The 27,424-nt window shown below is 36.3% G+C and overlaps 1 protein-coding gene across 1 annotated transcript in view; it reads right to left on the reverse strand.

Moving 5' to 3' along the window:
* Window positions 1-125: 125 nt before the first annotated feature.
* Window positions 126-27,424, reverse strand: part of LOC104369707 (protein FRA10AC1) — a 29,343-nt gene continuing 2,044 nt past the window's right edge. Inside the window, 16 exon segments of the mRNA XM_086616510.1 lie at window positions 126-1,771; window positions 2,215-2,293; window positions 3,644-3,682; window positions 4,354-4,478; window positions 6,000-6,042; window positions 6,838-6,888; window positions 6,891-6,955; window positions 12,057-12,097; window positions 17,851-17,935; window positions 18,402-18,451; window positions 18,453-18,486; window positions 19,170-19,246; window positions 21,156-21,201; window positions 21,283-21,340; window positions 21,343-21,374; window positions 23,369-23,445. Of these exon segments, the coding sequence (XP_086472636.1) occupies window positions 1,729-1,771; window positions 2,215-2,293; window positions 3,644-3,682; window positions 4,354-4,478; window positions 6,000-6,042; window positions 6,838-6,888; window positions 6,891-6,955; window positions 12,057-12,097; window positions 17,851-17,935; window positions 18,402-18,451; window positions 18,453-18,486; window positions 19,170-19,246; window positions 21,156-21,201; window positions 21,283-21,340; window positions 21,343-21,374; window positions 23,369-23,445 (945 nt within the window). The 3' untranslated portion in view covers window positions 126-1,728.

Consider the following 27,424-nt stretch of genomic DNA (forward strand, 5'->3'; position numbering starts at 1 on the left):
ACAACATCCTTATTTATAAACGGGCCAAATATTTTACGCAAACTTTTTGTGACAAAACTGGGTATCATGTATTATTTTCTGTACTAAATGCAGACACTAAAGAAAGCTATTTCAAGGTTGTTTAATCATGTAATTTTATTCAAACTGTATTAAATGATGTATTTAATATGTATATTGTACCATTTCATAACTGTATTTGAAGACGCAAAGAGAAGTTCGTTATCCAGAACACATAATATACAATACCTGAAGCAACAAATATAGCAACACATTCAACAAAAGCCCCTTGGGGCAAGTTGCATGCATGTAAGCAGATTGCTGCAGATTGGATTTGACTCTCCACCAGGCTTGCTAGATGACAGAGAATTAACCTTTAAATCCACCTTCTTACCTAAAGAAGCCTTCATGCAAGGCTACGTTTATTTCTTACTCAAGGACACCCTAAATATGTCCTTCTACTGTCATCTATTATGTAAGTACAAAGTGTTTAAAATGTAATTATGTTAAGTAATACTTGTAAATAGAGTTCTCAACTTATTCATATGGGTGCGTGTAAAATGTTCATAAATACACTGCAACCATCTCTGCTGTTATATTTTCCACATCAAATACTTATTATATATACTTTCTATAAATATATCTACAGTGGGAAGCACTTATCAAAAATATATTTTATACAACATTAACTTTCTTCAGATTAACATGAACACTTAGTTAAAAAAAGTTTGTTCTTTATACCCAAAGTAATTTTCATCGATAAAGAAAATAGCCACTATAACTATTCACGTGCAGACTGTTTCTTTGGAAACATAAAATAAAGAATGTTTAAAGTTGTGTTGCAATTTGAAGAGGAAGATGAATCCAGTAAGTTTCTCAAGCAACATACATTCTTTACTTGTATATTTAGGATTACACTTTAAAGAAGGATTAACATTCAATCAATGTTAAGGAGATCAGAAACCACAGATAACATACAGGTCACATGTACATCTCCAATAGGAAGCCACACACCTTTATTTTTAATACCAAAAATTTTACCAGCCAACCAGATTTCTGTAAGTGGAATTATCACTCACATCATATTATAACTAAAATTTAAAACAACGTCACAATGAACTAAACTTTTCTAAGAAGCAGGGGAAACATTTCACATATTGTTTACTTAATCAAAGCAAAATACATATTTGATAAAAACTGAACTTCTCCAATAGCATTAGAAAATACTTACAAAGACTAATACCTGAATATTAATGTCTACATGACAAATAAATTTAAGGCTATTAACTCTTGTTTAATAAATTAGATATATTAAAGTGTATGGCTTTAAACTAATGGCAGAATCTTCCAAAATGCCCCTTTACAAAAATCTGACAAAAACTGAAGTGTGAGGTAAAATAAAAAGCAGCCAACTTCCTTAAGGTAATCTCAATGAACTATATTCTTATTTGTTTACATCCTTCCTACTTTTAAGTTTGGGTGCCACGTATTTTTTTCAATGAACTGAAAAAATACTTGCTCTTATTTCATGAATATACAGCCTACCACAAGAAAAAGAAAGTTTCTAGACCTAAGTCTTCTACAAAGGTAATCTACTGAGATGGTCCATATGAGTGACTGTAGAAAAGGAATGCTGGCAGAAAGAGCTCTCTGGTCTCTAATTATGACTGGATTTCCAGACTTTCATCTTGACAATTCATGAAGAAAATCAGCCTACATCAATTTCAAGTTTCAGAGAAACAAGTCTTGAAAATACTCATCGAACTCCTCTTCCCTGAAAAAAAAAAAAAAAAAAAGTGGATGAGTACCTATGAGATAATCTTTGTATGAAAAAGATTCAGCAGGCTTCCGATCAGAATTTGTAGCTGGTATAGACCATTTTGACTTTTTCAATACATTCCAATATCCTTCCCATTTCCTCTTCTGTGCAACAGCAGGGAGTAGACTGTTAGGATTTACTTCTAAGATAGTTAATGGCACAACAGGGGGTAAGACAGCAGTGGCATAGTAGTGGCTTGACAAAGTCTTCTCCTCCAGTGTTGTGTTATGTCTTCTCTTTTAAAAACTAATACTTAGGTTCACTACGTGGAAGGAGATCTAACATAATTTAAAATGTCAGAATATTCATTAAAATGCTCAGGAAAAAATTTCTGCCTTTTCAGTTCTGAACAGACACACTATGTTTTACTAGCTACAAATTCACTAGATGAAACTAACCGTGATTTTTCATCTGCTTCTTGTAAAGGACCTTTCCAAAAGTCAGCATCTGAAGGACCATCTTGTGCATCGCTGTTATCTGAATCTGTTGAAAAATTTGAAGTGCTTATGAAAGACATTTTAAAATAATTAATCTTTTTTTATTTAGATAGTATAATGCTAGGAGCAATGTTTAATTGTAACCATGAGAATAAAAAGAACACTTTGCACAAAGTAAAATCGAAAACATTTTTCAATATTATTCAATACAGCATCAAAAAACCTCTTCTATATCCTGAACTAATATTCTGGTCAAACATAACAACAATCATGTCAAAACACTGATCTTGACACAACAGCAGCATAGCACTTTGTTCCTAAAATTAAGGGTTTATATTCACAAACCCAGAATTACAATACAGTTTCAACTTATGATATTAAATGAATCAATTACTTTACTTCTACTTGAATGACAACTTTTATCAGTTGTAATTTATCAGTGAAGTTGTCAGGAAACTGCTGCATAACTCTTTCATGTAAGTACACATACGAGTGAAAACAAAAAAAACCTTGTTTTCAGAAATATGGCCTGACCTAAAAAAACCCAGTCTTCCAATAGAAGTTTCCTAACAAAACAAAGACTTAGGGCATGGTTCGAGTAGTAAGTAAACTGCTTCAGGTCTTCCTGTACCTAGCTGGGAAAACGTAGGTGCTGAGGATATTCCTAAAAATGCACATCACAGCAGAGCAATCAGTAGAAACACTCAATCCTTTCAGACAGTCTGCAGCAAGAATTGGCATGACCAAGAGATGGGGCTTGTTTCATCAAAAAAGAAACTGGGGACTGGAATTACTGAGCTAGAGACAACTAGTGCCTAAGGACTCACTGACATTCTGAGTGCATCTACTCAAAACAAGTAAGTCTCTGAGGTACTACAGGTGGTAGCTGGAAAAGACTTTAGTTAAAGCCTAGGGTTTACTTAAAATCTATTAATTTTTTGAGTAGTGTACATATTATTATCACTCCCTTAAAGTGAATGTAGTAGTTACTATATCAGAAAAGTACTTTCTTTACACAGCACACGTTACACAACACATAGACCCATGCAATTACTAACAATGTACCGATTTTTGCACCCTCTACTCTTTTCTGGAACAACCTGACCTCCAATTTTTCTGATTATTTCCATTCTGTTATCTGCCCACATTTTTATTCCTTACTTAAACTTAAAAAGATTTCCTTTTTAAAACTCCTTACAGTTTTTCTCCAAGAATTTGTAAGTAATTATTTTGACCCTTCATATCTCTGCTTGTTTTCAGACAGCATTCTTATCGTCTTATAAAATATTAAAACTGCCAGAGAATAAAACTAAGACCAATGACAAATGACCATGAAATAATACAAGTTATTACAAAACCATAAAACACAGAAGATATTCAAATACTTTACCTTTATCAGAATTATCTGAATCTTCTGAAGAAACCTGATCTGGAAAGAAATATTAAAATATTAAAAACATTTTTATAGTATTTTAACAATATTTTTATAATATTTAAAATTTAAAAATATTAAATTTATCTTAGTTTTATCTGTTATCTTAAATTGTTTACAAGGATATTTCTGTCACAATATATTACACATAAACGTGTACCTGCACGCAAACACCATACATTCAAAGAAAGCAAGCAAACACTGGAGTAATAAGATTTTTTTTTGCAGGAGTTCGAAAGTCATCAGTTGGAGCTCAAATATGTTATCACAAGATCTCTGCTGTAAAAAGGTTATCTGTGATTTCCAAAAGGCTTTGAACCCCAAAGCCTCAAGGATTTAAATACTTCACCACCGTTTCTGGTATGCAGTGTCCAATTCTTGGACAAATTTTCCATGCAATGCATATTTTTCAAAAGGGTCCCTCTCTCTGTGTAAAATATAAGAATTTTCTTTTTCTCTAAATTTATCTTTTTTGTGCACCTAGGAAATTTTACCGAAGAAATTTATCTTTTTGACTACCTGTGTTACACAGTCAAGAATGTTACATATCTGTATTTATACATAATTATATATTTATGGCTACACATAATGAGCTATAGCAAAACTAAGACTCAACTAACATATTTTACTATTTTAAAAATTGAAGGAGGTATAAAATTTAAATTTACCTTTATGGGTCTTTTTTTTTGACTTCTTTTTTGCTGAACGAGATAATTTTGTCTTCTTAATTTTTGGTTCTTTAGACCCCGGTGCAGTTGTGCCTCTTTTCTTGCATGCTTTGACTTCTTTCCTCCTTTAAAAAAAAAAAAAAAGGACACCTTCTCTATTATATGTACTCCTCAAGCAACAGTAAATCTTAAATATTTAGTTCAGTCAAACAGTTGTCATTTTTTTCTGAAACATATCACTAGTTAAACTGAAACGAATCAATTTAGTTAAAATGAAGTGTGCTATAGAAACACTAAAGCTCTATAGCCAAAAACGAAGGACAGGAAATGCTAAAGCTGCTAAAATTGGCAGTGAATTGGCAATCAAAGATTAAATATAGAAAATAATTTAATTACATGTCAAACCCTTATTTATATTGAAATCTTATTTTTTGTTTTAGCAAACAATTTCGTATATATATATAGTGAAAAAAAAACTAAACAATTTTGTATATATGTAATGAGAAAAACGGTTAATATAGATTTTAAAATATATTTCATATTTGATAGTGACAAAACCTGAGGTCAAGAATCTCAAGCCTAAGAACCTGCTGCAGACCAACAACCCATGCATTTTATTTCCAGCATTACTTATAGAATAGGCTTATTGTATGAAATAGGCTAACTTTGTCCTGCTTCTCTGCACAAAGAAGTCACTAAAATTGTTTCAAAGTAATACTCGCAGTTGACAAAGAGGAAATGTTTAACCAGGCTTATTCTAAACAAGTGGGTTTACAATTTTAGTTTTACAATTTTGGTTCAAAAAAGAAGCAAGACAAATCAAACTAATCTCAGTTAATTAATTGTCCTTAATATGTGCCTACACAGTGCTTTAATGAAATTGGATATGAACTAACTTTTGAAATGGACTAATTATCTATCTTGGATACACTCATCTAGATGCACCTTTGTGTTACTTTAAAAAAGAAATCATCATTTCCTAGCTCAAAGGTTTCCCTTTCATATGCTTTTCACATAATTGTACAGCTTAATTACTGAGCCGTGCAACTAAGTTAATGCCACATTGAGATTCAGAAAATCATAAACACTGAGTATCAATAGTTGTGGAATTTACTAAGATTATAGATAATAATAAAAAACAAATCAAATCTTAATGCACACATTTTACAGGTTTAAAATTCACTACTTTTCTCTCCTTAATAAGTGATTCTCAAAGAAGAACAAATACTCAAACTCAAAAATTCAAAGCACAGTCACTTGTCTCACACATAAACCCACTATTTTTGAGAAAAGGAAAAGCATTCCAGCTCTTAAACACAGTAAGAGGGAAAATAAAAAAGACAGTGTTTTGCATAAACTTTCAGAAAAGAAAAATAATCACTGGGCTGAAATTAAGCAAAGGAAACTTTTGTTGTGGTGGGGATAGAATTATTCCAGTTTGAAGGGCTTTGTACTTTCATTAGCACAACAATATCAAACTCTAAACAGTGTCAATCCAGTGACTTTGTAAGACTTCCAGAACAGAATCTATTTCAGCATAAATGAAGTTCCTAATCATCTAGTTGAAGTCTTCCCCCTATTTGCTGTTCATCATATCTGTAATCTAGCAATAATTCAGCCCTCGTATTTTCAAAGTATTTCATTACCGGTGATGAAAGTTTAGTTTGTAGGAACATTCTGGACATAGTCCTGAAAAAGACAGAGGGAGAACATTACACCCATGTATTTGATAAGCACAGTTAACAAAATTTATTAATATATATATAAAACTAGATAGAAGGCTATCTTCCAATTTCAGCAACTTTTCCTTCAAAACAAAAGTTACAGTTTAATTGCAGCCACGGTTGAGAAAAATACCAAGATAAAAAGTATTCAGTACAAAGCCAGATTTTACTAAACCTAGAGAAAAGATCGCTGGTTTAGCACTGGCAACTCTTCATTAAAAAAAGTATCAATACTTATCATGTAGATATCCCATCTTACGGATCTTTGTGAACAGATCAAATTATTCTACAATTACACTGAAGACTTGTAAGTCTCTTAGACTTGTCAAGAGACAAGACTTAGTAGAGCTGAAGGTGTGCAAAAAGTTGTCTCATCCAAAGCCCTAAGGATTCCTAAGCCATGTAACTGATTAAACAACAACAATGACAAAACCCTCCTTGCAACGCAATACTGGCTGTTAAAACCAGACAAGCTTGTATACAAAACAGCTTATAGTCAGTTATGCTAATTTTATAACACCAATATACAACGCGAAGTGCTCAACCTGTAACAACTTTGTCATATATAACGATAATAACCATTCTCTTGAAATCAAGACCATCATACTACCTGTAATTAATTTAACAAAATTATCTCCTATTCAGCATTTTCCATTTTGCATGAACTGATACCATTGCCATTGGGTCTCACTTGATAGCTTTTAAAGCACAAGATATTTGTCTTCTTTTAAGTGTACGTATCCTTGAAGGGTTGACTTACTCAATTTCACAAGTGCATTCCTCTTTTCACCATGTTCAACGTAACCAAATTCACCTCCCAGCTCTTAAGGCCTTCTTTGTCATCACAGCGCTTATTTCCACAGGAAAACTGACCTTTAAGAGGTCAAAAACAGCAAATGGTTCAATGATTAACAAGCATATGTTTGGGTTGTCATGTCCAGTTTTGCTCACTTTTTGCTTTTTGTTTTTCACTTCTTTCAAATACAGAAGCCCAAATCTAAAAGTAACATCTAGATTAAGGACACAATAACAATCAATCATACATGTCTAACATTGCATATTTGCAAAGAAAGAACATAACCTGAACTGTGTTTCACAATGCATAATAGAGGAAGGCATATGTTATGAAACAGTAAGACTAATACTGAACTCTGAAGAAACGAATGTCATAAGGAAACGTTCTATACTTTAAATGATTACTTACTCAGCAGAGGCTGATGGATCAGGAGGTGCGATTCAGACATTCATCTTTAACAACATCAAACTATTCAAAGTATTAAGTATGTACAAAATTAAGACGCCGATGTTCTTACTACCTTACTAGTTTACCTGATATACTGGACATACAATTTGTATTCTGATGACCTTCCATAAACAATTTTCTTTAAAGAAAAGGAAATCCAATTCTATGAGAAAATATACAGCAGCTTTAAAGCTTCCTTGGGTTTATTATGTTAAATACAAAACTAATTTTAAAACAATTTGCACATAATCAATGTTGTTTACACTACCAGGTTCTCAATATTGCAGGAATAAGATACATATATTCCCTTTGCAGAAGACTGATTTGTATGCAGAGCTGGCGATAAAGATGCGTATTAAGAGGCTCACAAGCAGGACTGTTGGTGAATGATTAACCTCAGAACATTCTGCTTAAGCTTCTAACTAATGGATTGGCAGTGTCCTCAGAGACTTCTGTTCTGCAATGTAAAATGAACTTGCAATGCTTACACTTGAACCAAAAAAAACCCAGGACTTCCATTAAAAAAAAAAGTTTCAAATTAGTACACATTAAGTATGTTTAACTCTATGTAAGGTATGACTATCAGTACCCTGTGTCATCAAAAATAATTTTAATAATTTGTATCTGTTCTAGAGAAGTAAAAATGTACAAGGAAAAATTTATTCTATATAAAACTTTTTGCAACTTAACCAGGCTCTGTTTACTTCCAAAAAACATTCCAAAACAAACTCAGAAAAAACAGGAAGAGAGAGGAGAGACACATCAGCTTTAGTTATATTAGCTGCTCTTTGCAGCATGTAAAATTCACTTTGGATATTCTACATTTTGGATGTGAAACTGGATATGTTCATGAGAATGAAAGGAGGACTAGGGAAAGCATGGGCCCTCTCCGGAATGAAAGGGAGACGTGGCTACACAGGATATGAAGAAGGCTGCGGTACTCAATGACTTTTTTGCCTCAGTCTTCACCAGCAGGTGCTCTACCCGCACTGCCCAAGTCACAGAAGGCAAAGGCAGGGACTGGGAGAATGAAGAACCACCCTCTGTAAGAGAAGTTCTGGTTCGAGACCATCTAAGGAACCTGAAGGTGCAAAAGCCCATGAGACGTGATGAGATGCACCCATGGGTCCTGAGGGAACTGGCGGATGAGGTTGCTAATTCACTATCCATCATATTTGAGAAGTTGTGGCAGTCAGTGAAGTTCCCACCAACTGGAAAAAGGGGAAATATTACCCTTATATTTAAAAAATATAAAAAAGGAGACCCAGGGAACTAAAGGCCAGTCAGTCTCACCTCTGTGCCCAGCAAGATCATGGAGCAGATCCTCCTGGAAACTATGCTAAGGCACATGGCAAAAAAGGAGGTGATTGGAGACAGCCAACATGGCTTCACAAAGGGCCAAATCGTGCCTGACAAATTTGGTGGCCTTCTATGATGGGGTTACAGTCCTGGTGGATAAAGGAAGAGCAATCTACATCATCTACTTGGACTTGTGCAAAGCATTTGACACTGTCCCACATGATATCCTCATCTCTAAATTGGAGAGACATGGATTTGACAGATGGATCACTCATTGGATAAGGAATTGGCCGGATGGTTGCACTCAAAGAGTTGTGGTCAACAGCTTGATGTCCAAGTGGAGGCCAGAAGGCTTCTCTACTCTTCCTTCACACTGCAATCCCTACAACAGATATTCAACCTTGACCTTGAATACAGAATTCTACTCCTTCTGAAGGCTTTTTCAGCAGTATTCATCATTATAGCATATCTGAAAGTCATAAAAGCACTAAACCCCATTTTTTTGCAAAGAGATCATTATAATCCCCATTGTGTGTATGGAGAACCCAAATCAAAGGGAACTATGGATCAGATTATTCAGTACTTGGAACATGACTCCAACAGTTAGATGTCCAATAAAGGAAGACACGGAAACGAGTGTGTTAGAGCTGACAGTCACCCAATTTAATTAGCAAGAAAAATATGTGTCCAAAATTCCATTTCCATCCCAAATTTTGTCACCTTTCTATGAGCTGCAGGAAGTTATTGCCTTCATGTTCAGAATTATAACTCCTATAATCTGGCTGTTAAAGCTGTGCTTTCAAAAACTATTAGCACCTTCTGCTTCTTGCAGAAGAGCAGAATAGGTGGAATATATATAAGTACTACAAGCTAAATGAAGTACTGAAAATTACATATACTAAGGAATTCTAGAGAGCCAAAAGACTGATTTCAATGCATTTTTATCAGTACTCAGATGTACCAGATGAGTACATGGACACACGGTGCACTATCTGGGTACTGATATCCAGACTGTTTCCATAGAGGAAATTACTGAGAGAAGTAAACGAAAACAAGTTTGGAAGAACATTTGTTTAAATAAGGTAAAGCATACTATATGTGTATTTACACATATATAAATAGGCTAAGAAAGACAATACTATGCTAAAAGTGATATGCCAGTTCAATGAAATAGTGAAAAAACAGAGAGTAGATCAATCTGCAGGTATTAAACCCTATTATGCCAAATAATGTCTGGTATGAGTATTTACTATTTAATCTACAAATACAAGTAAGTAGAAAATAGCAAATATACCCATATTTTCAGCTTTACTCTGTCTGTATATTGCTGAAAAAATCTATTTCATCTCTACCCAATGAACTTGTTACAGTTTTCCCACAGAAAACTTTTACCACTATTGCCTTTTGCAAAAATACCTTTTATTTTAATAATTTTATGCCATACCATACCTTACTATTCGTGCTTTCAAAGAAGAGAAAAAGTATTTGGGAAGGCATGTCAAATACATTTTTGAAATAGCTTAAAAGCTTTTCATTTTAAGGATTTATTTTCAGACCCACTAACTCATGTGCCTACTATTCATTGACTTATAAAATGTAAAGGAGGGTTTCTACCTTAAGATTTAATTAAGAAAATGCCCATTTTGTGGAACCATTTATTGAAACTGGCAACATACAACACCACTAACAGCCATTAAGGTTACATTTTAAATTTGAGGTGATATAACAGCAATCTCTATGACCTCCTTTCAAAACACCTATGGCAAAAGATTGGAGTGCGAAAGAAAGAAGAGAAAGAAATAATCTGGCATTTATAATTAGTAATATAAGGGATATCTCTCTTTCACTCATCCTAACTCTTCTTCTCCACGATCTACAAAGACAAACATCAAAAACAAAGCAACCAAATGTAACTCACTCATTCCAATGTTCCGTTCTCAACACACCCTAAACTGCAGCACAGTGCACCAGCAGTGGTTCTCATCACCATTATTTTTGTCACAGCTGAAAAAAGCTCATGCTCTCCCTTCATTAATATGAATTATCAAGCAGGTAGGTATTAATGCTTTATCACGTTTAATTAAACCCATTTCCATTACTGATTTATACATAAAAATAGCAAAAGAAAGGCATTAAAGATTCGTGCCTCTTTTAAAATGACCATTTGAAACGGCACTTGGGAAGAGCGGCTCATACAGGGGATAAGGCTGAATTCTTGCGCCCCTTAGTGGTGACAGATACTATTTCTCAGTTCTGTTTCAATGGAACGCTTTCCATTAGGATTTCATGAAAAAGCTTAGAGTGTGTAATTCTGCAGTTTCTCCCACATTTTTAAATACAGAGTACCAGGCATTAAAGTACAATGCAGCTTTAAATTATTTTTCCCCATGAAGACATTATTTTTCCTAAATTACTAATATCTCATTTAATTTTCTTTTTAAAGCATTCAATAAAGTATGTAAATATATCAAATGTAACTATCTGTTAATATAATCTGTAACGCTGAATGCAACATATGCCTACAACCACCTTTAGGAGCTTTAATCTTCATAGGTCAAAAAAACCCACCATTAATGTCCACGTTTCCTCCTGTGAAATATGATATAAATTTTCTTTAAAAACAAGTGTATTTCTAGCTTCTTGTAATATATTATAATAGAGCTGTTTACAGAACTGTTCTGATCAATAGTATCACTCTGTGCAATTTTCTTGTGTGTGCATGCACAACTTCTGAAAACATTATGTCGTGTACGAAGACCTGCCCACAGGAGTAGCAATACATTCACACCATTTCCTTGCTTGTTCAGCTACTTGAAAAAGTCCATGTGCCGAGGCCATGGAATGGGAACCACTGTGCAAAGTCCCAATAACACATTGGTGAGAACTCATATACAGAAGCAGTCGGAACAAGCTACTGATTTAGAAACAGGATTGGGAGGACATGACAGTCATTCCCACTGAATCTTTCAAAACCAGTTTAGCCCTAAACAAGACATCACACATGGAACTTTAATAAAAAGTTAAGTTTTACAAAACAACATTGGAGAAACTATTAAGAAAATTATTTCCTGAGAAAAAGTATTGAGAGACCTCAATCAAAGGTATCCAAGACTAATGACGTAACATTGAATTACTGCAGAAAAGCAGCTAAAAAACATATCCATGAAATTCGACATTATCAAATGCATTATGTTGGTGTTCATTACAAATCTGACCTTGTGAAAATAAATCACGTTCTCTTAATTTTAAAATACGCAGATCAGTGTGCACTCCAGCGCTATGTGTCATAAAACAGCGAAGTTAGGTAAATTTATTGTTCGTTATTATCTGATTAAAAATTACTGGTATTTTCAATACTAACAAAGTTATCTCAAACAGCAGCAAGAAAAGCACCAGGGAGAAATTTAATATAAAATAAAAGACAGCATTACCTTTTCCCTGAAATTACTTCTTTCTCATGTCGCCATCTAAAACCAAACTATAAGATAAGAACCCAAATTAACTTGTGACTAGTCAACGTATTCAGTAATGTAAAGACTAATTTCAGTTGATTGATTTCCTGCATGTGGTTCATCCATTTAATTATGCTTAGTAAAATTAATTTATTTCTCTGTTAATTAAAAATATCTTTCTGCTCTGCTCACCAGGATTCCCATTTACACATACAATTCAAATTCCAGTAGAAGCCCTTCTAAAAGGCTTCATAGCAGGCAGAAGAACAAATAGGACATCAGGATAAACTGACTTTACTAGATACTTCATTGCAATTTTTGGCCACACTAAAAACTGAGGAAGACCACCAGAATGCTGGAAAGTCATACTAGCTCCTATCAATGTATCACCTCTTATACCCTAAAGGCTAAGATCAAAGAAAAACCCCAACAACTAAGTTGTATTTCTCTTTACATTGCCTAGAAACTTCACACGTAGATAATCCATCTACTATTTTTGTCTTCCAGTAAAATCTGCCTTCATCATCTCAAAATGGCAAGTAGCCTAGTGAAAGATTGAAGATGGAAGACAGTGAGAACAGCCTGGGAAAAAACAATTTTATTTTCACTAACAAGTAGAAAGAAGGGATAAAAATCAGAGGAATATAACTTCTTCGAAAAGGGCTATTTTGTATTTCATTTAAAATTCATGAACACAGGATGACAACAAGATAAAATTGCTGCTCTGTAAGCAAAGCACAGAAGATTCTGAACTTCATGTAAAGATGGCGAGGGAAGAGGGGAAAGAAAGGTTACAAAACCAAAGAGGTACAAAATGGCTGCAAAGCCCATCTCTGGCTCCTGAGTTCCAAAGTGCCCTTTGGAATATGAGCCTTCCCTTGGTGCACTCATAGACTAAACCCATCCAAATATGCATTTTGTAGATGCAGTGCCATAAATTTTGTTATATACTGGATTGATTTTCAATGGTTTTAATCTAATTTTAAACACTGTTCAGAAATACAGCTATCTATTGCTGTGTGTGGTCTTTAACATTGTTGTTTTTTTAATAAACCATAATAATACTTTATCTGAAGGGCAACAGCATGGAGTTCTCATGCACAAAGTGGTATGTGGTCCAAAGACCATCAGAAAAACAAAAGTTTTGGCTTTTAAGAATGTGCCACACTCACATAAATGCTTTGCACCTTAATAACAAAGCTGAAAAAACTGTACAGAAAGACATCAGTAGCCAAAAGTTTTGTTGGCACTGATTTTCCTCAAGTCAATATATTACATAAAAAAGTCCAAGAAAACTAAAAATTTTCACACCAACAAAATACTTCTCTCTTTAAATCAGTCCACTAATTTTTAAATGTTTTCATACCTACTGGTTTCACTGGTAAAAAAGTCACAGGAGAATATCAGGTTCTGCTATCGTACTGTGTATGATGACAGTTTGCTAAGACTGGATCAGGTTGTGCTTGGCCTACTCTATAAATCTGCAGTGTGGTCTAAAGTACCATTATACCACTCATGCTTCACTCAAACAGAAATCAATCAATCATAAAAAAACCAAGAACCGCGCTGAACAGTTCGGCAAAAACAAAATGTAAAATACACCTGTAAATGTAGAATTAATTATGGAAACCAGAAGATCCAAAAAGTGATGGTAATTGGTTTTGCTCTTTTAAAGGCTGTTTGCTGTTTTACAGGGTATTCTAATTCTAAAAAGCTTGTGATGCAACTGAAAAATCCTGCAAGTTTACGACTAAACATCAACAGTATTTTGGCACCAATTTTGCATGTGTGCTGCTGACATTAAAGAGTAAAAAACAATTTGACCTTATCTGTATGTTTGCTTTTTAGTAGTTCACCTGCTACTTCACCAATCATCAAGTTATCCATGCTCACGTTTGCTACTGAAGTAGACTTTTATATAAATTTTCTCTCGCAGTTCAATCTTGACTCCTCAATAAGATATAAATCAGATTATATCCTTACACTGTATTTATGTAATGATATCAAGAAAAATAGGCAAAATAAAAGAAAGGAGGGAGCCAGAACCACCTGTTGTACATCTACAACAAAAGTTGTACTCATCCATATTCATTTTTGCCAATCACTCTTCCACCAACTAGAGGAAAGTGACAGTGACCAAGGCTAAGAAGAAACAATAAAATAAAAAATAAATACAATTTAATGCCTTCAATTAAGCTAAAATATCAGGAACAGATTAAACTATATAGGAAAATTTAAAATTAGGGTAGATTCTTCAATATTAAGGAATGCAAAAGTATCATTGGCAGACAGCATTTATTCTGCCTCATCTTCTTTGTTTGAGTTCAATAAGATGCTAAATGAGCTATTTCTACAAGGTAGACCAACACCAAGTAGAACAATTCCAAAACAGATGCTTTACAAGAGTATCAAGTGGATAACTTAATAAGAAGTGATAGTTTTAAAAATGCGAAAGACCATTTAATATCCATAAACAATAAAATTCCCAAATTAAATACGGACTGCTTGTGTAATATGCATTCGCTGCAGCAACAACATGTCATAGTCACCTCTTTCAGAAAAAATGAAATGTATTAATTTAGACAACCCTATGAAAAAATGCCATAGAGATTTTAAATATTTTTGTTTTCACAAGAAAGCCTCCATGCTTAAAATCAACTACAAAAACGAACACATTAACATTACCAAGTGGAAGACAAGTTGGCCTAGAAATAAAAACAAAAGAATAAAATGTATTCTATTTAACGACCAGGTGTCAAACAGATTTCATTTCTTAGCAAATAGGAGACATTTCCAATCTGTTAAGCTACAAAAAAAAGCACAGAGACAGCAAATAAGAACCTTTCTAGGAAAATAAGACAACAAAGACAAGAGGACATTTCTAGTCCAATGTGTATCAAAGTATAACTTAGATGCAGAGCACTCTCCCTTACTGCATTGCAAAACTGACAATAGAACTAAACTATCTGACAATACAGACAGTTATTTATCAGCCTCAAAGCTTGCAGACAAGATGCACTGAAGATTCAAGGACAATCTCGACCTAGAAAATTCTGATCTAAGGAAAATGTAATAGATCCATCACAAACAAGAACTGTCAGAGCACACTCTTCCAGTGTCTCTAAGTAGCCTCACACCAGAGGGTCACCTTGACATTTCTAATTAAAAGAGAACAAAAAGATTGTATGTCCCAGCTTCACAAAGAAAAGCAGGATTGTAGGTCACAGGGTCCCATTTGCCTACAGTGCCAGCAACCGAGGTGAGTGCAGGTGTGCAAGTGAGTGTGTGAGCACCAGTGAGGACCAAGCCAGACTAGCCATCAGCTAGGTAAAGTGGCCTGGGAGCAAGGAGGGTGAGTGGATCTGCACCAACCAGTTCTGAGTGTGAGAGCACAGGGAGGGGTCTGCTATGGGACCAGGGGAATCACAGCCATCTCTCTGTGTGCGTATGTGTATATGTATGCGCATATGTGAGTGAAGTATTTTGACCAGCAACTGGAGTTCAGCTGTAGCCTTGGTGTTTAAATGTCTTGGGGCTTCTTACTGTTTTCTTTCGAGTTTCTGTCTTTGACAAGGTGCTCTGTTTATTTTTCAGACCTTGAGGGAGGCCCCCCAATAAAATTGGTTCTTATCATTATCTCGTACTTAGGAAAACAGTGGTTTTTTTTCTCAGAAGAAAAGTTATAAATTAGATTTGAGCTAAAATCTCTATGCAGAGATCTTTAGAAGAATTAGCTGGCTAGAAGATTTTGGCTAGTATCAAAACAATTACAGTTGTGAAAAGACAGATAAGTACGTATGTGCAAGTCCAAACTATACAAATATACTATGTGTGGTATATATATATATTTAAAAAACATCACAGAAACTGATCTCCAACTTTACTTGACACCACCTAGCAGGATATAGAACACAAAACAGCCCAGGTTGGAAAGAACCTTGAAAGATCATCTGGTCCAGCCTCCATGGGAACAGGAGCCTGATGAGATTATCTAGCACCCTGTGCAATCGCATCTTGAAAATCTCCAGTGATGGGAGACTTCACCACGTCACTGGGTTGGTTGTTTTCAGTGAATTAATGTTCTCACTGTAAAGATTCTTTACTATATCAAGATGAAGCATCATACATGTAGAGCATCAACAACTATATTCAAAATACTGGCCAGCTGAGAAGCTTCTTACCCACCCTGCTCCTCTCATAAATCAGCACTGCCAAACAGAAGGCACGATGGGGCTAAAGACAAACCAACTTCCAGTTTCTGGAAACACAGAAAAAAAATCAAGGCAGGAAAGAATCTGGAAGCACAGACTGCATTCCATTGGTGTGAATGGGATCAGCAGCCTATTTCTGACTTCCAAGAAAAAAACTGCTTTGACATCCTTCTCTACCAAACATGGGCATGGATAAGTCAGTAATTGAGAAAAATCTCATTTTTTCTATTTTTCTATGAATTTCTAGAAAGGACTCTCACATGGTCAGAACATCTTCAAGAACAGAAAGTATAACCTAATGTAAGAGAACAAATTACATGATACAGCAGAGTTATGCTGACATGGCAATTCCAAAAATATAGGTACCGACTTATGAGCAGAAATAGGAATTCAGAGTGACCTCAAAGTCAGGACAGCCACATTGAAGTCTGACAGGGAAACACTGTTCACACAACACACACACCACACACACAAAAAAGGAAACTGGGGCAGAACAGTTTCCCACAAAAGATAGCAAACATATGGAAAACTTGGCACAGTAGTGAAAGAAACAAATCTGTAAGCATGCTCAAGGGAAAAATGAGTTGGGGGGGTGGGGTGGAGATTGATGGATACGAAACAGCCATAGGAAAATTAAACCAAATTTACTCAAAAAAAGAGGTAAGACATTTTCAGCATTTTACTTATTGTTAATTGTCATTTAATGTTTTTCATTTTTCTGTTCTAATTTTCTTTAGAAGGCTGTAATCTTTTCTGCCTAATATTAGAGTTTAAGCCTAGTCCTTGCCAAATATTACCAGTGATTGTAACTTTCAATATTATAAATAATTTCAAAGAACTTTATATAGACACTGTTTGCAGAGCTGTGTTGTTACTATGTGCTAACAACACTAAGATGCATCTGAGTTTCTGCAACACTCTTAGCAAAATTACAACAGAAAACTGACATATTCTTCTTGACTAAGAGTTAGTCAAAAAATTGGAAACAACAAAGGCTGCTCTGGTTGAGAAGAAAAACTGGTGCTGGAACTAGGCTGTTTCTCTTAAGAAATCTATTTATTTACAAAGAACATACAAATCCTCTTTCCATAAACAGAAAAGAACAACCAGCAAAAGACGCTGCTTAGAACAGACATTTCCAAAATCGTTCTGCCAGCATTCAAGTACAAAACTCTCCCTTTTTAGACTCCTGTTTTTTTTGTTTTTTTTTTTAAAACAGTAACATTCCCAGGGTTTTTTGTAGCTTCATCTCCTGCTTCTCTCCAGGCAAACTTCTCTAGCCTTTTCTCCTTAACCGCTCTGCCTTTCTGTCTTTCTTACACACAATGTACCTCTTCACACCATCTGACAAAAATGCTCCTATTCCCACAGAAGCACATTCTTGGGGCAGCAACAATGCTTGGATTCAAACTGCTGCTGCTTATTAAATAACTTGACAAGTCTCACAACTCTCTTTCTAGGGAAGGGGTACTAACATTCTGGTTTCAAACATATCCACAATCATAAGCAATTTCTAAAAAAAAAGGACGTACTTTAAAAACCAAGACAATTACAATAATCACACATACCTTATTCTCTTTGTATCTACTGAGATCTGCTATACAGTATTCTTTGAACAATTTATCATAATACTTCTTTGCAAGTCTCTTCTCCCTATAACAAAAGGTATTATTTTTATTAAATACAGAACCTGATACAATTCATTTACATTGTAATGACATTAGCAAGACCAAGACACGTTGCTTCATCTTTCATGCAAAACAAATACACACATTGAGCTAAGGGGTAATTTCCGTAAAATCGGAAAAATAAATCTAAAATATATCTACAGCACAAATTAAACTATATTTTTTCAAACTAAGCTTCCTTCAGAGTGTTCAGAACAGTCATTTGGATCTCAGAGAAGGCACAAATATTTCTCAGTTTTTCTGTCATAAATTCCTTTTGGCACTGAGTGATATTCCAAGAGGAAGGACCTCCTAAAGGTCTTTCATTTTTAAATGCATTAAAGATCAAAGAATGATCACTAAGTATGCACAGTATTCTTAATTAGTAGGGGATGTCACAAATTTAGTACAAGCGATCTAAAAATAACATGTTCTATAATAGTTCCAGGTACCAATTCATGTCTGCTTCATCATCTTCATTCCACAGGAATCTATGGTTTTCCTCTAATAACATCAAGGTCCGTCTTGTCATTTGCACTACAAAGGACACATTTATTTAGTACAATGTAACACTAAATGCAAAGCAGACAAATAATAATTTGGCAAACATCAGTACTTCACAGTTGTGATCTCCACCTCACCACATGAAGAAGTATGTTGCTATGGAATAAAAACTACAAAAAAAGTGATTCCTTGGCATACTTCTTCCCAAGTGAAAAATTCACAGTGGGAAATGGGCCACTGAAACTGTAGATGACTTGATTCCGGTCCTGAAAATACTTTTAATATTTTTTACTGAAGATAGTAATGTTAGAAGGCAGTTATAGATAGCTCTAAAGAAGGTTATCATTATTCTGGACAACGATAGCAATTCTGCACATTTCAAGAAGCATTCAGATTGTTATTTGAAGGTACTGCCAGAGATTTCTCAATGTACCCTCAGTAATGCGCACCTGCCATCTTTTCTTTTACATACAAAACAAGAACAGTTCAGCTCATGGTAAGATCCTTACATAAAAACAATGATGCAAAATGAAACAAGGCCAATTCTTGTTTTGGATATTTACAATGATTGCAGTTACTATTTGTAACCGAAAGAATTAGTAATTTCATACATAGCCTCATCCCCACTCCCCCCAAACCTATAATACATATTTAACAGCTTTACAGAACAGGGTAGCTTTGGGGGCATGAGGGGAAAGACAGCTAATGGTTTTTACCTAGAACGTCGGAAATCCTCTATTTTGCCACCATAGTATAAAATGTAGGTCATTCACAAACTTTTATGTCTTTCATACTGAATAAAGCAATTAAGGATTGTTCCAGAACTTGTCTTCTTTTATTTTACCATAGTTTAAAATAAAAAAACCACAACTTTTTATACACTTAACAGAAAGAGTTTTTATGCAAAACCTAATCCAGTAATTTCCAGGAAGAAAGGAATTAAGTAGCATTCTTTACTTAATAACCTCTCATAAAGCTGCTTTCCAAATGCATGAATTCAAGGCAATTTCATCTTTAAAATCTCATTCAGTTGCCAGACTTTTATAAAGTTGTCTTCCTTTATCAAAGATGCTCTGTACACATATACACAGAAACTAGATTCATTTTTTCAGCTGGACTTTAGACAATAGCTTCTTAGTATATGCAGTTTTGGTTTAAAACAGGTTTGTATTTTATTATACGAATAAACAAAAATAGTCTGGCTATTAAAATGGAAAAATTTATTACATTTTACCATCAACATACAAATAAAAGTTATCTGGTTTAGTTTGAAGATGAAAATATGTAATGCTTTTTTAGAAAACTTGGCCTCAGATGAATGATTTGAAACACATTTTGCACCATAATTTGAGAAAAAATGTGTAATTACTTATTCAGAAAATAAGTGTCTTCACAAATAAAACATCATATATGGCTACTTAAAAATATTTCCAATTAACTTGTATGGTGTTTCTGAAGCAGCAAATTAGGAAATACATTATCTCCTGGAACATATCCTAGCAACTACTGCATCAGTGTGAATAATTTGTATCAACATGCTGTTCTGGCATGCATTAGAATTTTATTGAGAAAACATTTTATTTTCCAAAGGCCCCCAAAAAGTTAATTTAACCTCAGCACGTGTCTTTTTTTCTCTTTCTACCACCAACAGAAGGAAAAGAGAAGCAAGCCCAGAAGGTTTAACTGGCACAATTAAACATATTGACACAATATATCATTTTGTGCTGCCACTTGAGCGACTAGGTGTTAAAATTGCATAACACTAAGGTTTTAATAGGAACCAGTCAAAACATTAGCAGAAATTCATAAAAGTCTCTACACAATAAGTTTGTAGTCATTCCAGAATAAACAGGCTTTCTGTGGCTAATGACAGCCTACAATGTCAGTGAGACTGACGAAGATATGTCCACTTTACAGGCAGGCAATGGTTTATGTAGAGCCTGGCCAAATTCTAAGCAGGTTAGGAGAAGTTGCCTTTCTGTTTATTGAGTTTCCAGATTTAAGTAAGTCTTTCCGTATTTAATTAGTCTTTACTTTCCTATTTATTAACTAGTACTGCTGAAGAACAGCTATTTAAACAAACAAGGAACTGATGGTATTTCAGATACACTCAGTCAAAACATGTAATGACTGCACCAAGTAAAATTAAATAGAAGAAGAAAGATTGTAATCTAAATAAGGTAGTAGTTATAAAAATAGTTTACAAATTATGCATGCAATATGCATAAGAGGATTAAAAAAAATAAAATAAAACTGCACATGATATTAAACAGGCTTACATTAGAGCATCTGTAGAAGATATTACTGGAGAGAGACTGTTTTGAATAGACTTTTGAATTAACTAACGCATTTTTAAATTTCCAGTAGAAACGTATTTGTCCACAGTTAATAGCAGCCTTATAGAGAGTTACGTTCTGCATAAACTCAACTGAAAGAGCAAAGTGTCTTTGTGCCAGTCTAAATAAAATTCACCGTATAATAATTTTGTACCAAACAGGACAAATCAGCATACAGGAAGAATTTGGAAATGCCTCTACTCGTACAGCATTCTCAGAGACATCTCAGCAACAAAACGAAGCTAATTTGAAGAACAACTCAGTATCTGGTGTCGCACTGTCAACTGCTGTGATAACTGTGAAATCCAAGTATTCACCATAATGGATAACCTGTGCCCCATCTTCAAACCTGAAGAAAAAGGATACGGCATCCATCGCTATCAAGTGAAATCTTCTTTTTCTTGCTTCTTCCCTGTTAAAAACAAGTATGTTTGAGTGAAAGCTATGTTCACATTAAGGGAAAAGTGTCTCACAAAAGCAATTGATAAGATACCTATCCCATTCTTCAGCTGCAAAGTGTCTGTGAACCACACCGCCTTGTTTTGCCTTTGGAATGGCTTTATCAGAAGGCCATCTTCCTTTATACTAAGGTAGAGGGAAAAGGAAGAAAAGTTAGTCAAGCATTTTTGTAAGCATAAAATTTCCACATGCCAAACTCTGAACTAACTTGAATAACAAAACCTGTTATATTGCCATTTTCTATGTGAATAAAACCACACTTAGAACAACATCAGCTTAGACTTCATTTGCAGAACAAAATCGGAAGATGCTTTGCTTACAGTTAGCATTTAAAGAAAATTGCTTTAAAAAGCAATTTGTAATATTTATTTTTATCAATATTATCACTATAGAACCACAACGAAAAAAACCCTGAAGATCCCTCAGTTTCACTCGGCATTTAAAGCCCTCTATAAATCTCAGCTACTCACCCAAGTAGGAACAGGAAGGACAGTATGTTCACTGAATAACTGACTGCTAGTACCCTATCCCATCCTTTCAGCCTAATGTCTCAACACCTCATTAAACAGCTCTGCCTCTCTTAGTGTAATCACAAAAGTCACTAATTTAAAACTTAAGTACTGTGTTGTGAACCAAACTTGTCAGTGGGCAGCTAAAAACACTTTCAGAATTCAACAAAGTAATAGAAAGCTAAATATAAAGTGACGCACTTTAGTAAAAGGTATATTTAGTTAGTTTCATTCCTCAATAGAGGTGAAGAAAAGATGTTTCCATAATTATCAGCTGGCAGAAAGAATGGAAGTGAGAAGTCTGTAGAAAGCAAGCCAGGGATTTATATTTCAAGCTATGGAATATAGGACTCTAGAAACTCAGGGTATTATCTGCTCAAAAGGATCTGTAGGCACAAAATTCCCATAAGGAGACTCCATAAAACAGCAATATGTAGAAAACTTAAGATTACTATTTTCCTTATAGTGAAAATAAATATCTTCATAGAGCAAGGAAAGGATATATACACATACAGTGAACCCACATAAGAGCCCGATTGGGAATCAGTAGCAGTGTGCCAGAACAAGGAAAATGATGGTATTTTTGAAAGGCTCCTGATGGTTAGCTAATATTCCACCTAGAAGTGGAATGGTGCAATATGAAATGTTCTTTTAAAGAAAACGAAAACTGAACAAAACCAGTCATAAAAAAACCCCAGCAATACGTGTAAAATAAATAGAACAGCACAATGCCTGCTATTATTCCAATGATTAAAATACGATTTTTTTTCCCCCAGAATGCAGTCAGATACTACAAAACCCATTCTTTTACTTTTACTACAAAGGAAAATATGCAAGAGTCCTAGGAGAGTTTCCAGAAAGCCTTCTTAAATAAAGTCCAATAACAGAGCAAGGGAGACACAGGAAAAGCTAAGAAAAATATATGCATCATGTAGGCAAAATGTTCAGTACGGTGCAGGAGGTGTCGAAGCATTATGGTGTCAAACCACAATACACCCATAAATAAACCTCTTAATAATATAATGAGATCAGACTACAAAAATCAAGGTCACTAATTGTGCGAGCCACTGAAAAACTGGCAAAGGTGATCTCAAGTAAGAGACATGTAGTTACGCTTCAAGGATTGAGTACAACACAATTCACCAATTCCCAGGTCTTTTCACAAATTAAATAATAAACAAACAGCATCAGCTCTTCACTTCCTCCAAGCAGGTGTTTATATCTACAAAACCTGCTGCCACTTGGCCTTTCTTGCCATGCTGTCTTAGTAGTTCCACGTGTCCTGATGGATCACAGCGAAGTGAAGTGAACAGCGCAGCCAAATCCCAGCAGTTGATACTATGCTCAGAAAAAAAGAAACACTCTGCTCCAAGAACCAAGGGGCATATAGACACCAGATGGACGTGGCAGAATGGATCTTAATCAGCTGCCCCTGGGAGACAACATGCTTCGGCAAGCTTGACATGAAGAGATGTAGGAATCGAAGAGATTGATTTTCGAAAACCATTTCAGCACCGGACTTTACATACCACAGGATAATCTTCTATACACAGTAATAGGCCATTTGCACAAAATACACAATGCAAAGTGGTTAATTCTGTACTACATTACCTTTTAGCCTTTTGCACAGACTTCTCTCCATTCTCCTCATCACTAAAATCAGACTCATAGCCTCCATGGCCACGTGCCTGAAAGTAATAGACAATACAGTCAGTATACCTGCTAATGTAATATGGCATAACTAGAAATCAGTACTGTCCATCATGGAGAAATAAAAAGAGAGAAAGACAAAGAGCACGGTGCAAATTCTCACATATGTCTAAACCAAAGCAAATTCAACAGACAATGCAAAGTATATTCCAGATAACACAGGGCAAAGAAAGACATTGTCAGTCTTTCAAAATATTACTTCATATGCAGATGTCCCCATATTTAATCTTCACATAGATGCAGATAACCAGAAGTACGATAACACATTTGGTCTTTACTTTGAAACAATCTCCCTTATATAAGAAAAAGGTGAGTATTTTCCCCAGGAGCCACTCTTTCAGAGGGCTGGAGGACAGCAACTGATGTGCTCACTTTTATAAACAAATAAAGAAGAGAACAAAAGTTTCTTGGGCTGTGGTACAGCATTTTAGAATCATAGAATGGCTTGGGTTGGAAGGGACCTCAAAGATCATCTAGTTCCAACCCCCCTGCCATGGGCAGAGAAATCCTCCACTACACCAGGTTGCCCAAAGCCTCATCCAACCTGGCCTTGAACACCTCCAGGGATGGGGCATCTGCAACTTCTCTGGGCAATCTGTTCCAGTGTCTCACCACCCTCTGAGTGAAAATTTCTTCCTTATATCTAATCTAAATCGTCCCTCTTTCAGTTTAAATCCATTGCCCCATGTCTTATCACCATATACCCTTGTAAAAGTCCCTCTCCAGCTTTCCTGTAGGCCCCCTTTAAGTACTGGAGGCTGCTATAAGATCACCCTGGAGCCTTCTCTTCTCCAGGCTGAACAGCCCCAACTCTCTCAGCCTGTCTTCATAGCAGAGGTGCTCCAGCCCTCGGATCATCTTCGTGGCCCTCCTCTGGACTTGCTCCAGCAGCTCCATGTCCTTCTTGTGTTGAGGACTCCAGAACTGAACACAGTATTGCAGGTGGGGTCTCACGAGAGCTGAGTAGAGGGGGAGAATCACCTCCGTCGACCTGCTGGCCACACTCCTTTGGATGCAGCCCAGGATATGGTGGCTTTCTGGGCTGCCAGCGCACATTGCCGGCTCATGTTGAGCTTCTCGTCCACCAGCACTCCCAGTCCTTTTCCTCCGGGCTGCTCTCAATCCATTCTCTGCCCAGACTGTACTTGTACTTGGGATTGCCCCAACCCACGTGTAGGACCAATTTTAGATCATTAGATCTTACATTGGGAGCTGGAAAATTACAATATGCCTGCAAAATTGTACTGTCTATTCAGCACAACATTCTGACCATGAAACGAAGTATTTTTTTCCACACACTTTGGGACTACAATGTCAAATTAATGCAGATAAGAAACCCAAAATATCCCATATCCTAATGCCATCAGACAACCAAGCACTGACTGATTCGCAGATCTATCACCTCCGTTTTTCAAGGCACAGTTACATTTCCAATTCTTTCAGCAGAAGTAATGGCTTAAGTAGATCCCACCTCCTCTCCCTCACTCCTAGTCTGGTACCTTCCTTCCAGTTGCTCATTTACAGTTGTGAGACTACACATGAAACCAGATCAAACAACTCACCCAAGTTACAAAGGATCCTTTCCAAAAAAGATTATTTTTAACGCAGATAAGTTCCCTGACAGTTCATCCAGAACCCCAAGCAGCTACACCAGCCAGCTGGAGGGGTAGTACAGGAAAAGAACAGCCAGTGCTGGGAACTGTGTAAACTGACAGCAAAAAAGCATTTACAGAACTGGAACATGTACACAGATGAGCTAAAAGCAAGAGGGATGGCTATTACATATCTGGATGGGGAAAGGTTTGACATGTACATCTTGGTAATTCAGATAGTGGATGAGAAAAGAAACCGAGTTAGAAAACCAGTGTATTTGATTCAGCATTGCTGATGCTTGCATTAGAATCATAGAATCATAGAATCGTTAGGGCTGGAAGGGACCTTCAAAGGTCATCTAGTCCAACCCCCCTGCAAGGAACAGGGATATCTCCAACTAGATCAGGTTGCTCAGGGCCTCATCCAACCAGGCCTTGAACGTCTCCAGGGATGGAGCATCCACCACCTCTGGGCAACCTGTTCCAGTGTTCTACAACTCTCATGGTAAAAAATTTTTTCCTAATATCCAACCTGAATCTACCTCCCTCTATTTTAAAACCATTACCCCTTGTCCTATCACAACTGGCCCTCCTGAACAGCCTCTCCCCATCTTTCTCGTAGGCCCCCTTGAGGTACTGGAAGACCGCTATAAGGTCACCCCGGAGCCTCCTCTTCTCCAGGCTGAAAAGCCCCAACTCTTTCAGCCTGTCCTCATAGGAAAGGTGCTCCAGCCCTCTTATCATCTTCATGGCCCTCCTCTGGACCCTCTCCAACTGGTCCATGTCCTTCTTATGTCGGGGACTCCAGAACTGGACGCAATACTCCAGGTGAGGTCTCACGAGGGCAGAGTAGAGGGGGAGAATCACCTCCCTCGACCTGCTGGCCATGCTCCTCTTGATGCATCCCAGGATGCGGTTGGCCTTCTGGCCGCAAGAGCACATTGCCGGCTCATATTGAGCTTCTCGTCCACCAGCACTCCCAAGTCCTTCTCCTCAGGGCTGCTCTCGATCCATTCTCCGCCCAGTCTGTATTTGTGCCTGGGATTGCCACGACCCAGATGTAGGACCTTGCACTTGGCCTGGTTAAACTTCATGAGGTTGGTACGGGCCCACCTCTCCAGCCTGTCGAGGTCCCTCTGGATGGCATCCCTCCCTTCCAGCGTGTCGACGGCACCACACAGCTTGGTGTCATCTGCGAACTTGCTGAGGGTGCACTCCATGCACTCCAATTAGTTACAATCAAATGAGAAAAACAAAATCTGCAAAAAAGATACATCTCTTCAGGATGATTCTGATGAGGTATGAGGTGACTTCTCCAGATTCAAATGCCTCCCAGAAATGCCATCCTGGAGAGCCAGCTGTATCCTCTACTGACATCAACAACGGGTCTGTTTCGTGCAGAGTATGTAAAACACTACCTTCTCACACTGATGATGAAGGATTGATTTTTAAGATTTTAAAAAAATTATTAATCAAACTGTACCTTTTCCTTGCTTTAATACTGTCATGTTCCTTCCACTCTTCAACTCTTCTGAAGACATAGCTCTCATACCAGAGACTTGAAATCAGAACTTTCTGATTTGCCGTTATGATATGCCTTTATTTTCTATTTCCCAGGAGACACAAAAATTATCAGTTACCAAAAAAAAAACGTGCAGCATATATCTGCAGTGTCTGGTGTAAGCTGGCCTCATACATGGGTAAAAAGAGCAGCAACGGTCCAAAGTCCTCGCAGCGTAGTCCCATGATAATCCACAGTTCAGATGCAGGTCTCCTAGCTGAGGCGGTTCTAACAGCAAGTCAAGCGCTAATTTTACTAATGAAGCTTATGCGGTCTTTAAAAAGGCTGAACGCATTATGAGTGTGCAGCAAACATTTATATTTGGCCTCTAAATTTTATAAATATCATGGTAATCCAGGAATGTTTTAAATGGCAGAAGTAATGCTTCCCAGAAGAACACTGAGCGCTTCCTTCACACTCGAAAGGGGACAAAGTCCAAGCCAACACAATGTGCATGAAAGTCAACACGAGACAGACGAAGTATAAAAACAGGCAAGAAGATAAAAGCTCAAATAAAAGATGAGTTTCTCAAAGTGGCTGCCCTTGGATGATGGGCCCCAGGAAAGAAGACGACATACTCAGTAAACAGCTCCTAACTGATTCCAGGAATGACTCAAAAAAAGATGCAAGGAAAGCTGCTACAACAGTCACACTGTAGGTCTTCAGAAGATAATGACTGCCTTTCGGAAAGCTGTGACAGCCAATGAGGGCAGGTGTGGCTAAGGACTAGGTCCTGAGCAGCTGCTCTTCTGACATAAAAACTCTTCACAGCTCCAGCCATTCCTCTGAATCACTACAATCAAC

This window comes from Tauraco erythrolophus, chromosome 9 (genome assembly GCF_009769465.1).
Source record: "Tauraco erythrolophus isolate bTauEry1 chromosome 9, bTauEry1.pri, whole genome shotgun sequence".
Classification (NCBI taxonomy): Eukaryota; Metazoa; Chordata; class Aves; order Musophagiformes; family Musophagidae; genus Tauraco; species Tauraco erythrolophus.